Genomic DNA, 14,900 nt, shown 5'->3' on the forward strand with positions numbered 1-14,900 from the left:
AGGGAACTTCTCTAATGTTCTCAAACAGCGGTTCTGAGGCACCTAGAGGTCATGGCGTTAAGCCATTGACTAAGGCAGGATGACCTATGGCACCTTGCGACAGCAGATCCTCTCGTAGTGGTAGACGCCAAGGTGCATCTGCTATTCAAATCCCCACGGAGGTAGTGGAGGACGGACTGGAGGGGCCACCTGCCGATCCCCCTGTAGAGATGTTTTCACTAGAGAGTGAGTCCCCAGGGGTCGCTGAAAGAAAAACAGCCAGGGCAGATATCTGTCCCTTAACCAATAAGTCTGTGGATTCCACTTCATTTCCTCGCAAAGAGGCCAAGTAAGCTCTCCAAGTGCGATAATAAATCCTCCAAGAGGTTAACTTCCTAGCCTTCCTTATGGTAGAATGAGAGAATCCGATAGGCCCCGGTCTCTAGTATCTGGCTTTCAATAGCCATGCCGTTAAGCCAGCGACTGTAAAGCAGGATGCAGTATGGGACCTTGTGACAGCAGGCCCTCTCTCAGCGGTAGACGCCAAGGGACGTCTGCTACTAGCCGCACTAGATTGGCGTACCAAGGACACAGAGGCCAATCCGGAGCAATTAGGATCATAGGAATCCCGTCTGCCTCCACCCTGCGAAGCAGAAGAGGCAGGAGCTTTATAGAGGAGGGAAGGCATAAATTAGCCGGTACCGACTGCACTGCGCCACTAACGCGTCCGCCCATGGGTCACTTGACCTGGCCACAAACCTCAATACCTTCCGATTGAGTCAAGACGCCAGGAGATCTACGTCTGGCGTGCCCCCTCTTGGGAAAAGGAGCTGAAACACCACCGGGTGCAGAGACCATTCTCCTTGGTCCAGCATCTGGCAACACAGGTAGTCTGCCTGCCAGTTTGCCACACCTGGAATGTATAAGGCCGACAGTGCCGGTATGCTCCTTTCTGCCCACCTTAGGATGTCAGTGACTTCTGACGCTGCAGCCAAGCTACTTGTTCCTCCTTGATGGTTGACATATGCCACCGCCGTGGCGTTTGTCCGACTGGATCCTGACTGGACGCCCTCATAGCCTCTAACCATGTGGAGAGGCACAGCATGATCGCCTAAAGTTCCAGGACCTTGATCGGCAAATGGGAATCCTCTGGAGACCAGCGACCCTGGGTCAACTGAACCCCCCAGACTCCACCACCGGTAAGGCTGGCTTCCGTCGTGATGGCTATCCAGTGATAAGGAAGGAACGACTTCCCGGACAGAAGTGCCGGTGAGGTCAGCCACCACACCAGGAAGGGCCTGACCAGGTGGCTCACGCAGATCTGATAATCCAGGGATGATGGGCACTAGTCCCATCTGGACAGAATCTACCTTCTGTAGCACTCGCGTGTGAGATAGCGCCTATGGTACCGCCTCAAAGGAGGCCACCATGAGGCCCGGGACTCACATGCAAAGCGGAGTGACGACCCTTCTAGGATGTCAACTACTGCACCGCAGCCCAAAGGTCTGCAACTTTTCCACAGGGAAGCAAACCTTTGCCTCCGAGTTCAGAATCAATCCCAGATACACTAGGCATTTTACACTAGTCGTTACCATTTCTGACTTCTGAATGTTCAGTAGCCACCCAAGTGTCTGAGGGCCTGAGTTATAGACACGCTCACCTCTAATTCTTAGGCTGAAGCAGGTCGTCCAAGTAGCCCACGACAGCGATGCCACGTTGTCTTAGTACACCTTGGTGAACACCCTTGGTGCTGATGCCAGGCCAAAAGGGCGGGGAACCACAAATTAATAATGGTCTTCCCTGACCGCAAAGCGCGGAAGTTTCTGATGCTTTGTGCCTATGGGAACATGTAGATAGGCATCCCTGATGTCCATGGATGCCAGAAGGTCCCCCGGCTGGAGGGTAGTAATGACAGAGCGGATTGATGCCCTCCGGAATCCTTGTACCTTCACGAAGCAATTGAGGGGCCCAGAGGTCCAGGATAGGACGAACGCCCTCCTTCTTTGGTACAATGAACAGATTGGAGTAAAACCCCTGAAACCGATCCTGTACTAGGACAGGGATAGCCACCCCGCGTTCCAGCAGGTCCGAGGAGCCGGAAGTTGGAGGGAAAAAATCTGTTTGGTGGGCAAGATAGGAGCTCTATATTGTACCCTGATGAACCCTGATGAGACTACCTCGCAAACCCACCGGTCGGGAACCCGAGATGTCCACCGGGTCGCGATTCGCGAAGACGTCCCCCCACCCGAGGGATGGGTGGGGGCGCACCCTCATGCGGACGTGGTCTTAAGGGGTTTGCGAAACCAGGGACGTCTCTGTCCCTGAGCAGGCTTCTTAGTGACCTGTGGTTTTCTTCCCGCAGTGCTGGGCGGGCGAAAAAAAACGCTTGGGTGCGGTAAAGAACGGCCTCTGTCCCCGATGTGGCTCCTTCCCCTTATAGGTCTGAGGGAGCAAGGTGCTCTTACCTCCTGTGGCATCCTTAATAATGCCATCCAGGGAAGCTCCAAAGAGTCTATCGCCTTTAAAGGGCAGGTCAATTACGGCATTTTTGGAAGCTTGGTCCGCCGACCAATTCTTCAACCACAGTAGACGGCGTAACACCACAGCCTGAGCAGAAGCTCTGGCCAGCAGAGGAATAGTGTCCAAGGCTGATTCACACACGAATTTTAGCCCCTGTACCAGTTGTTCCGCTAGGGCTACCCCGTGGGTGGAAGCGTGATGTGTTTGTAACCCACTGAGCAGTAACTTTGTCCACTCCGTGAGTGTCTGGGCCACCAGTGCCCCAACTATGGTTGGGCGTACTGCTTAACCTACTACAGTGTATAGGTTATGGCATATTGACTCTTCCTTCTTTTCCGCTGGGTCCTTGAAGGCAGGAGCCCCCTCCACCGGAAGGGTGGTCAGCTTGTTTAGTCTGGACACAGGAGGGTCCACTGTGGGGGGCGAGGTCCATTTCTTTAAGAAACTCTCCTCCAGTGGGTAACGTACCGCTAGGTTTTTAGGTACATAAAAAAGGTCTTTTGTGGTCTGTCCCATTCCTTGTATAAAAGTTTGTCTAAATAAGACACACAAGGGAACACATTAGCAGTGCAGGTCGCCTTACGGAACCCAAAGGGGACCGGCGCTTCTGTTGCTTCTACAGACCCCAATCAAGACTGCCTCTTTATCACAGAAAGCTGGCTCACAGCCGACTAACACCATTCTAGGAGAACTGGTGAGGAGGAGGCCTGGCAGTGATCCACAAGACTCACCTCGCGATCACAAAACCAGCCCTTCAGAACCCACTTCCATTTATGGAAACCCTCACTCTGCAACTGCAAACAAACCCCCCCCAGGAGACAGTCCATATTCCACTCTGCTATAGACCACCGGGTCCAAAATCGCAGCTTCTCTCATCATTGACGGAGTTCATCTCCACTTATACCCTTAACAGCAAACACCTTTTGCTGCTTGGGGATTTCAATCTCTGGGCCAACTCCTCACAGGATCCCGTTGCCGACGCCTGCATCGACCACTTGGAAGGATTAGGTCTGCAGCAACTAGTATGTGGGCCCACACATGCTTCAGGTCACACGCTCGACCTCATCTTCAGACAAGATCTGGAAACACTTTAGAAAATGAGCCGTTACCATGGACAGATCACCATGCAATTAAATTCATAATTGCCAAAATCACCCCCTTAAGAAAAACGCTAAAACCAGTGACAACACACTGGACTAGATCTCAGAAGAAGCTCCATTCGGAACTCTTCAAAACTACATTAGGGAACAAAATAAAAAAAAATCCAACTACACCAAACCGCCACAGAAACCCTGGATGCCATAAACACAGCTCTATTACAGTCGACTTAATAGCGCCCAAACGCAAAACCTGCATCCGGAAAAACAACGCCAGCTGGTTTAACGACCAGCTGTCGTTGCTAAAATAAGAACGCAGATAAGCGGAAGCAGCCTGGAAAAAAAGCTCTTCAGGAGGAAAACCACACCATCTACAAGGTAATAAAAAAATACCACAAAGAAATCTTTAAAGCCCAAAAAAAAAAAAAACATTTTTCCAATGTCATCACCAATGCCCTAAACCGCCCCCGTGAACTCTTCAAGCTAGTCACCCAGACCATTAATCCAGTCTGTCTTGAAGCCCCCAACTCTGATTTTCCAAGAATTTTGCAATGAATTATCGGATTATTTCGTCAACAAAAATTTAAAAAATCCGTGAAAGCATTCAGCAAAACAGTACCCACTTCAACCGCCCCCTCAATCACTCGCCCAATACCCACATAAACTCACTGCAATCAACAAGTTCACTCAAACTCATCGCCATCGAGGCCACTAAAAATATCATCGGTGCCCTGCGAAATAGCACAGCACCCAATGATATTATCCCCACCAAACTGCTGAAGGAATGTGCCGATATCATGGCACCGCCTATCACGCAGCTTATAAACCAGTCTTTCAAGGAAGGCATAGTGCCCACCCAGCTGAAACAAGGCATAATCAAACTCATTTTAAAGAAACCCACCCTCGACCCCAAAGACCCAAAACACAGTCGTCCCATAACAGGCCTAAACGTCTTCTCCAATGTAATGGAGAAAGTAGTGGTACAACAGCTGCAACAGCATCTAGATACCCATAAATTGCTTGATCCATTTCAAATCGGGTTTCCGTCCCGGGCACGGGATGAAAACAGCATTGCTCAAAATATGGGATGATGCTCTCGAGGCCGCAGACGGAGGAGAATCTTGTCCTCTTGTATTGTTGGACCCAAGCGCAGCTTTTGACAAGGTAGACCACAAACTATTACTGACTCGGCTAGCTGAAGTAGCCAGAGTCGCGGAATGTGACTTATCTTGGTTCTCCTTTTTGGAAAACCGATCACAAATAGTGAAATTGGGACCTTTCACTTCTGAAAAACGCAGTGTCATGCGGAGTCCCCCAAGGATCCCCTCTGTCGCCGGTGCTGTTCAATATCTATCTTCGCCCTCTTTGAAATCATCAGTAGCCAAAAGTTACTTTACCACTCTTATGCAGATGACGCACAACTGTACTTTCGCATCTGCAACAAAAAGGATCACCATCTCGATCCAGAGAAATGCCTCTCTTTGATAGAAAACTGGATGACGAAGAGTTATCTTAAACTCAACGGTTCGAAAACCGAACTTCTGTGTCACGCCAATCGAAATAATCAACTTGCAACAACTTGGACACCCCCGCCCATTCTGGGCAAAATAATCACCCCTAGCACCAAAGTCAAAAGTCTTGGAGTCATCTTTGACACCTACATGACAATGGATGCACAAATGGGGTCAGTAGTCAACGGATCGCACCATCTGCTGCGCCTACTACACACACTTATTCCTAAAGAAGACATAGCAGTCGTGGTGGCAACAATTATCAACTCCAGACTGGACTATGCAAATGCCCTCTACCTTGGACTCCCAAAGTACCAAATCACTCGCCTGCGAGTCGTTCAGAATACGGCCGCTCGACTTGTGACTGGGAAAAAGACATGGGAATCAATCTCACCATCACAGAGATCCCTTCATTGGTTACCAGTAAAAGACAGAATCACTTTCAAAGCACTCTGTTTGACGCATAAGTGTATTCTGGGAAATGCCCCCCCAATATCTATGCGAAAAACAAAAAACCCACAACCCCAATCGCGTTTTGCGATCCACCAACCAAAATCTACTCCAAATACCCAAAGTTAGATACAAGTCCAAAGGACAAAGATTAGCAGTCCAAGGGCCTAGACTATGGAACGCTTTACCAACCTCCATTTGGTTGGAGGAGAACCACTTGGCCTTTAGGAAAAAGATCAAAACCCATCTCTTGAGTTCAAAGGAGAAATGGACAAACGAGCGCCCAGAGGCGATTCAGTTCGCATGTGCAGCGCTATATAAGTTTTTCACTTTTTAGGGTATCTCGCACTGCGGTGATAAGGTCACTCATCAGAGCCTTCTCACGAGCTGACCTGGGTCCAGAGTCATCCTCACTGTCTGGCCGCTCTAGGTCTGCACCGTCAGATACCTCAGAGTCAGGGTCCCAAGTGTTAGCTAGACCTGGCTCGGTATCAGAGTTGTCCCCAGAGGATGGCTGGGGGAGGGGGCGCTTTCTAGCCCCCGTTCTTCCACGTGCTGATTCCACCTTGGCAATAAAGGCCTCTAGGATTGCCGACATAGTGTCCACCAATACATCGAGTACAGGGGAATTAATTGCCAGCTCAGCTGTTTGACGCCATGCTGCCCACACGCTTGACACAGGGATTCCAAGCAAGGTGGACAACCCACCCTCCTAACTGCAGCAGAGATGAGGGGTACCCCCCAGAGGACTCACCACCCTGGAACCAGCAGTGCAGTGCCGTTTAGCTGAGCTGCTTCTTGTCCGCTGAATATAACCAAGTTGCTGAATGGCTGCTATCTACAAGGCTGTTGTCCTTAACAGCTTGTTTGCTAGTCAGCAGTGTGTGTCTGTTTGGCTGCTGAGCCAAGCATACTGAGGCCCCAAAAGCATGGCCACCAGTGCTGTAATACTTGCATGGGCTACAAAAAAATGGGCGCTGAGCGGGACCTAAAGGCCCCAGTTTCGTGGGGAGATGCTGCTGGAGGAAAGCCGTTCAAGTGCCCTTCTTGGGGCGCGCTGAGCGGCCAGGAGACGCGGTACAGCCCCCCCTTAGGCGCTGTGTGAGCAACACCTCCAGCGCTGGGCGGCTACAAGAAAATGGCCGCTGTAGTGCATATAGACCGCAGAAGTATGGCCGCCGAGCTCTGAGTAGAGGCTACAAGAAAATGGCCAGCCGGTATACGAACAATCCAGCATGGTACAAACACACAGCAGCAGAATCTCTTATGCAGCCCTCTACATTGAAAGAGGGAAGCAGCAGCTGACAACATGGACACAAGTAAGCAATATCTATGCACTTATACTTTATATTGGTTCTCAGGTGGGGCTCCCCAGGGCAACCCCCACCTCAGCAGTCTAAGAAGGAGGGAAGGGGAAGGAGGGGAGAAGGGAAATATATAGCCCTTTACTCACCTCTCCAGGGATGCCCAGCTCTGTTTTATTGCCGAAGCAAGGTAGTAGTACTTACCCTCCTGTGGTTTTATGCTGGAAGCATCCTGGACAGTGCATCTTTCACATGGTAATGGAGATGACTGTCGGCCAGGCTACTGCGACTCGGCCCTGCAGACCAATATGCAAGCCCTGGAGCGTTTAGCTCACCGGCCACCCGTAGAGCGACGGGCATGTCGTGGAGGTCCCAGCGCGCAGCTACGGTCGGCACACGCTCGATGGCCGGAACTGGGAAGAATAAAAGGATCCAAGATCCAGCCTGTCGCCCCAGTCGGCAGTTGATCGCAGGAAAAAATAAAAAATACAGCATCTTGAACAGCCTCCAAGCCATGGACCTGAAGGGAGCCATGTCTTCTCCTGAAACTAGGCAGAAAAAAAATTATCTGCGAGATGCAGAGAGAGGGGTTATACCCAGAAGGCCCGCCCCCTGGGCGGGGCTATAGGGTGTGTATGATAAAGTTAATCTTTTAGATAAGTTTCTGCCTAGTCAACTCCTAATGGAAGACCAAGTCAAGATTAAGGCTGTGTCCATCCATGAACAAAAGAGAAACCGGTCTTAATGAATTTGTTACAATCCGTTAAGTGCCTCACTGTATGTGTTTTTCATGTATCTGCCTGCCCCGCCTCTATCTGCTTTCCTCTCACGTCTCCTGGCATCAGCCGAGAAGTCACATGAGCGGTGCGGATGCCCTGAGAAATGCAGTATGAAGCTACATATTTTTTTTTAAATATCACATACAGTGTGGCACTTAATGTATTGTAACATGGGATTCAATAAGACAGTAAATTTAACAGCTATACAGTAAGTAGAGTACGCTCCGAGCGCTCTCCCAGGAGGGGCGGGGCAAGTCGGGATGACTTCACCCACCAATAGATTATGCCGGTCGCAGCATCGATGCCACATCGTGGACACCCGAATCGCGATTCATCGACGCTGCAATTAAATTTCAGCACCCCCAATATACAGATATCTATTTTTACAAATGTGTGTACAGTAAAAGTGATTGTAAACTTTTGTTTTTAAACATACATGAATATATATATATATATATATATATATATATATATATATATATACATACACACACACACACACACACACACACACACACACACACACACACACACACACACACACACACACACACACACACACACACCTGTGCAATGGTTTTGCACAGATCAGCCCTGATCCTCCTCGACTTGAGTTCATCCCTGGCACTCTTGGCTCCTCCACTTCTTGGTGTGCCATCATGGAAAGCTGCTTCCTATGGCGGCACACCTGCGAGCTAGATCCTGAGCCACACAGTCTGTGACACAAACAATACGACTTTGCCCCGCCCCCACTACCTCTTCAGAGGATTTAATTGAGAGCAGCAGGAGGCAATGGTTTCTGTGGCTATCAATTTGCCCTGTAAGGGGAGAGAGAGCGTGGAGAGAGTCATTGCTCTCAAGTACAACACTGGATCGAGAAAGAGCTCAGGCTAATATAAGGGGAGGGCTTGGGAGAAGCTGCATATAGAAGATGGTTTAACCAAATACATAGAATACATGAAGGTAAACAAATCTTCTACATCTTTACAAACACTAAGTAAAATCTTATTTAATGATCACAACAATATTGTTTACATGTTCTCCCTGTGCCTGCATGGGTTTCCCCTGGAGACTCCGGTCCCCCCCCCCCACACTCCAAAGACCTGTTAGTAGGTTAATTGGATCCTGTCTAGACTGGCCCTAGTATGAGTATATATGAATACGAGTTAGGGACCTTATGATTGCAAGCTCTTGGCGCTATAAGAGTACCTGTAATAAATAAATTAGCTATACCTCCAAGTGCTACAACTAAAAAATGATTTGCATTATTTGCAGAACTGGAGGTTTACACGTTCATGGTCTTTAGTTTAGTGCTCACCTTGAGAAGACAGTTCAGGACCTTCATCATCCAGGGTAAGGTCAATAACACCAGCTGCAGATTTACCACTCTAAAACGGAAATTACACTGAACTTAATATAAAATGTTGGAAGATTGGCTTTATAGAAGCATAACATTTAAATGCACTTTTTTTAAAATCAAAAATGCTTTTGTTAAAAAAAGTTGTCCTGTTTAACCAGGCACTTACCAGCACATAAAGAACACAATCTGTGAAAATCATAGAATATATACTGCATAAAGGATAAACCTTTCATGCCCAAGCCTATTTCTGACATTTTTTGCTTACAAGTTAAAATCCATATTTTTTGGTAGAAAATTACTTAGAACCCCCAAACCAATACAATATATATATTATATATTTTTAGCAGAGACCCTAGAGAATAAAATGGTGGCTGTTGCAATATTTTATGTCACACGGTATTTGCGCAGGGGTCTTTCAAAAGAATTGGAAAAAAAAAAAAAAAAAACTCATGAAAAACAAAAGCACAAACAAAACCGTAAAGTTAATGCAATTTTTTTTTGAATACTGTGAAAGATGATGTTACACCGAGTAAATAGATACCAAACATGTCACACTTTTAAATTGGGCAAACTTTAGGAATGGTGGCAAACTACGGTACCCGACAATTCCCATGGGCAACACTTTAAAAATAAAATTAAAAAACACAGTTACCAGGTTACTCTAGTTACAGAGAAGGTCAAGTGCTAGAATTATTGCTCTCGCTCTGAAACATCAGGTGTGATTTGAAAAATTAAGTTCTCATCCTATGAATTTGTGCAGTGCATTTTTTTTTTTAAAATCCTGTAATCTGGGTTCTGTTTGCAAGTGTATTTTCCATATTTTCAAAATATTTCTGTAAACAAAAGGACCCAGCTGTGTGGGGGTAAAGCCACGCACAGCAGCAGTAAATTCAAATAATGGCAGAAGTTGGCAGGGAGAGAAATACACAGATTTTCTGAGGTGGAGCCATATTTAAGGTGCAACATGAAACAGGAACACAACAGCCACCAGGCAAAAAAAAAAAAAAAAACATTGTTGCAAATGTGAACAGATTAAATGGTGGCCCTGCAACTTGCGAGAGAAACAAAAGTTGGATGCTGAGAAAAATTAGGGGGAAAACACAAGGAGCCAATAACTATGGCTGCCAGGAGCAATGGAGAGAAAAAGGTTCCACTCTTACAGAGGACCTTTTAGGGAAATATTCCCCTTGAACACAAGGTAAGGGCCCTGTATGAGCAAGGAGCACCTGAAGGTGGTTCCAGAGGGACACAGAAGGTTGCAGCAGGTAAGAAAGGAGAGCAACTTCTTTCAAGGAGAGTGCACAGGGCTTGCTGGTGCCACAGTGTTTGGAAGATGATATACAAGGCCAAACCAAGACCTGTAGGGTATCATGGTCTAGGGGTTTGCAATCTATAACATGAAGAGGTAGGTCTTGCCTAGTGTAATGAGTTTCTTTTCCGCACCCTACTTATTTTGTTTGGAATTGGTATAGTATGGGGGGTAGCAATCTGCAAGCCCCAAGAAAAGGGGCACCAGCCTAGAGGAGGAATGCACCTAACTGGTGAATATCAGTGAATTAGAGTTAAGGCTTCATGTACACGGGACATTGTTCAACCTCTCCTGAATGATTTAACCACTCAACGACCCCTTCAAGCCGGTATACGTCGGCAGAATGGCACGGCTGGGCACATCAACGTATAGGTTCGTTGTCCTTTAAGCCCAGCCGTGGGCTCCGTGACCGCAGGACTCGGGGACCCGATCGTCGCTGGAGTCCCGCGGATGGTCCCCGGAGCTGAAGAACGGAGAGAGCCGTGTGTAAACACGGCTTCCCCATTCTTCACTGTGGCGGCGGCGTCATCGATCGCGTGATCCCTTTTATAGGGGGACACAATCGATGACGTCACACCCCCTACAGTTGTAAACACACTTGAGGTCACACATAACCCCATCAGCACCCCCTGTGGATAACTCCCAAACTGCAATTGTCATTTTCACAATTAATGCATTTTTTGCTGTGAAAATGACAATGGTCCCAAAGACTGAGCCAGCATTTTATTTTTTCCTTTTATACAAATATTATATATATTAGAGCTGCACGATTCTGGCCAAAGGAGAAGAATGATTTTAACTTGAAAAGAGCTGTCAGAAAAAGGTTTGGTGTTTAAGTGGTTAAACGTTCCTAATTTACATACAGAAGTTTATTCCTTTGATGTGATACAATGTTTAGACTTCACTTTCCACTGATAAAGAATGTTTTCAAAACTTGGCAGATTGCCCAGACTTTGACTTTTGGCTGAGAGCAGAGGAAATTCTTTGCATACCAAAGTGCAGAGAAAATTATTTTCATGTCAAAGATCATGAAACCCTGTGTCAAGAATCGCAACGGGAAAAAGATTGTATATATTATAAAACTCCTACTCTTTTTCTACTCTATGCAGTTTTCTCCTTCCTTTCCCTTTGTTCTTTTCCAGGGTAAATATGAATCACATTTACAGGTTATACATTACCATATCTTGCTTTCAACCTCTAAATGGCTCTCTTAAATGTTCTTACTTCATCTGTCCAAGGTCTAAACATTTCGCAAAGGCGAACTAAAGTATTTAGATTATCTTCCTCTAAAGACGAAATTGTGTGTCTCCAGGAAAACCTATGTTCGACTTATCGTTAACGGTATTTCTACGAACATTCCAGGACGGCACATCTGAGAGATGAGGGCTCCTCCCTACAGGAAACAATTGACAGCTTGTTATAAGTCCCCACCCTTCCCCTTGATCCCCAGGATGTAATAAAGTAATCCCGAACTGGTTCACAGGGGACATTGTTCCATATAGGTACTTTCCACCTAGCGTTTAGCTTATCTTTTCCCTCCATATATAGTGGGAAGTAGGCCTGCCGTACTGGAAGGTTTGTAGAAATACCGTTACCGGTAAGTCCAATGTAGGTTTTCTCCCAACACCTTCCAGGACGGCACACCTAAGAGGATAATCAAGTAAACACAGGCCTACCTTCAGGGTGGGACCACAGCTTGAAGAGCCCTTCCGACCGAAAGTCAAGTCTTGCTGTGACATTTCCACATGATAGTGCTTCAGGAAAGTATGTTGACTGGACCAGGTGGCTGCACTGCGGATTTGCTCCTAGGAGGCCCCTGCTTTTTTTAGCCCAGGAAGTTTCTAGTGATCTGGTTGAATGAGCTTTGATTTTAGCTGAAGCTGGGATCCCAGAGCATACATAAGCCCTGGAGATAGCTTCTCTTATCCATCTGGAGACTGAGGCTTTAGATGGCTGCAGTCCCTTCCTGGGCACAGCATACAAAATTAGTAGATTGGATCTCCTAAAACTCTTTGTTCTCTCTAGATAGGCAAGGAGACACCTTCTTACATCCAGACAATGAAATTTATTTTTTGTGTTTTTTGGTTTATCACAAAAAGACGGCAATATTATGTCTTGCGTCCTATGAAATAAGGATGCTACCTTTGGTAGGTACAAGGGTTCTGCCCTGAGAGTGACTCTGGCTGTACCAGTAGGAAGGGTTCCTTCATGGACAGCGCCTGCATATCCCCTACCCTCCTGGCTGTAGTAATTGCTAACAAAAATGCAATTTTTAAAGTTAGAAACTTAAAGGGAACCTCTTCTATAGGTTCGAACGGGTGTTCTAACACCCTAGTCAAGTCCCAAGATGGAAAATTACCTTTAAAGGACAGGGAAAACTCTTTCCCTTGCTAACAGAAAATGTTTAATGAGGTCCTCTTTGGCCAGTCTTCTATCAAGATGGACTGAGGTGGCCGCTATTTGAACCCAAAGGGTACTGACTGTTAAGCCTATGTCTACTCCATCCTGGGGAAACTCCAAGATAACCGGAAAACAGTAGTGGAGGTCATCTGTCTTTCTTTACCCCAGGAGCAGAAAGACTTCCAAACTTTTTAATAAGACTTTTTAATCACTGGTTTTCTACTTAGGAGGGTATTTATTGCCTTCTCTGAACAGCCTTTACGCTTCAGGATGTGGCACTCACCAACAAGGCTGCCAGCTGGAAAAATTTCGGCCTTGGGTGTAGAACTGGTCCCTGCATGCGACGATCTGTCCTGTTTGGGAGCTTCAATGGTTTTGCTACTGCCATGGATTTCAAACTTGCAAACCAAGCTCTCCTTGGCCACCAAGGTGCTATCAGAAGGATCTGGCCTTGAGATCTGAGCTTCTGAAGGACCCGCGGAATCAAGGCCAAAGGCGGGAAGGCATATGCCAGCCTGTAATGCCAGGTCTGAGTCAGTGCATCTAATCCTTCCGACTCCTTCTCTTGGGAAATCGAGAAATATCTTTTTTTTCTTTTCTGTTTTGCCAGCAAACAGATCTATTTCTGGATTTCGAAAGTACAGCACCAGGGTTTGAAATACCACAGGGTTTCGTTCCCATTCATCCGGTCTTATCAGCTGGCAACTGAGGAAGTCTGCCTTGGTATTGCTTGTCCCCTTTATGTGGATGGCAGAAATGGAGAGAACCTTTCCTTTGGTCCAATCTAGGATCTCTTTGGATAGTTCTAGTAGGGGGTCTGGACCGGGTGCCTCCCTGGTGACTCAGGTAGGCTACGACCATAGCGTTGTCGGAGCTCACCTGAACTTGCTTGCCCGTGATGGTCTTTCTGAAAGGCTTTCCCCACTGCTCTGAGCTCCCTGTAGTTGAATGACATCCGAGCCAGTGAGCTGTTCCATTGCCCTTGGGCTTTTTTCTTCCCTAGGTGGGCTCCCCACACCCAGGAACTGGCATCGGTGGTGACCTTTACCGGATTCCACTGGGCCCATGGTCGGCCTCCTCTTAGGTTTTTGGGGATTGTCCACCACTCCAGAAAGGACAGGACCTGAGGGGTTAGCAGCATCTCCTGATCCAAAGACTCCTTTTTGTCCCAAGAAGACAGGAAGAAGAAATGAAGTGTCCTTGAGTGGAGTTGTGCCTAGACTACTGCTGGTATACTTGCCGACATCAGGCCTAGGGTTCTTAGTATTTCCCTCCTGGAGTGTGACGGGGTCTTTATCAGATCCCCTACTGATGAAGCTAGTTTTGCCAATTTGACTTCTGGCAGGAAGAGCTTCTGCAGCTTGGTGTCTACTATGTAGCCAAGGAAGGTCTTGACCTGTTCTGGTTCCAGGGAGGATTTTTCTGTATTGATTATCCAACTCAGGTTTTCCAGGACTAATGCCGCATACACACCATCACTTTATGTGATGAAAAAAAACGACATTTTCTGTGAAGTAAAAAACGACGTTTTTGAAACTTCAATTTTCAAAGACGAAGTTGCCTACACACCATCGTTTTTTCACAATGCTCTAGCAAAGCGAGGTTACGTTCACCACTTTTTTCCATTGAAGCTCGCTTCATAACTAGCTTCTGGGCATGCGCGGGTGTAAAAACGTTGTTTTAAACGTTGTTTTTTGCTACACACGGTCAATTTCTGTGAAGTAAAAAACAACGTTTTGAAAAACGACACATAAAATTGAAGCATGCTTCAATTTTTTTTGTCGTTTTTCACAAGACATAAAACGACGTTTTCCCCCACACACGGTCATTTAAAGTGACGTTTTTAAAAACTTCGTTTTTTTCCATCACATAAAGTGATGGTGTGTACGCGGCATGATACTGCTTTGTTGGTATCCAACGTGACCTGGGAGACTGATTGTGCGGAGATCAGCAGATCATCCAGGTAGGGTATTAGGGATATACCCTGGAGATGTAGAAAGGCTACTCTACTGCCTCCGCTAAGATTTTTGTAAAAATCCTTGGACTGGCTGTAAGTTCAAATGGTAGGGCTTTGAATTGCCAGTGAAAGATCTCTCCTCAGACTACCACTGCGAACCTCAAATTTGCCTGATGGTCCACATGAATTGGCACATCCTTGGGGTCCAGGGTCATCATGAAGGGTTCCCTTCAT

The 14,900-nt window shown here is 46.9% G+C and overlaps 1 protein-coding gene across 4 annotated transcripts in view; it reads right to left on the bottom strand.

Annotated features, from left to right (window-relative positions):
• Positions 1 to 14,900, bottom strand: part of LOC120945452 (activating transcription factor 7 interacting protein) — a 278,332-nt gene that overhangs the window by 72,312 nt on the left and 191,120 nt on the right. For all 4 annotated transcript variants that reach the window (XM_040359610.1, XM_040359612.1, XM_040359608.1 and 1 more), the window contains one exon: positions 8,959 to 9,028. In XM_040359610.1, coding sequence (XP_040215544.1) covers positions 8,959 to 9,028 — 70 coding nt within the window. The remainder of the gene's footprint in view (positions 1 to 8,958; positions 9,029 to 14,900) is intronic.

The sequence above is a fragment of the Rana temporaria genome, chromosome 7 (genome assembly GCF_905171775.1).
Source record: "Rana temporaria chromosome 7, aRanTem1.1, whole genome shotgun sequence".
Lineage (NCBI taxonomy): Eukaryota > Metazoa > Chordata > Amphibia > Anura > Ranidae > Rana > Rana temporaria.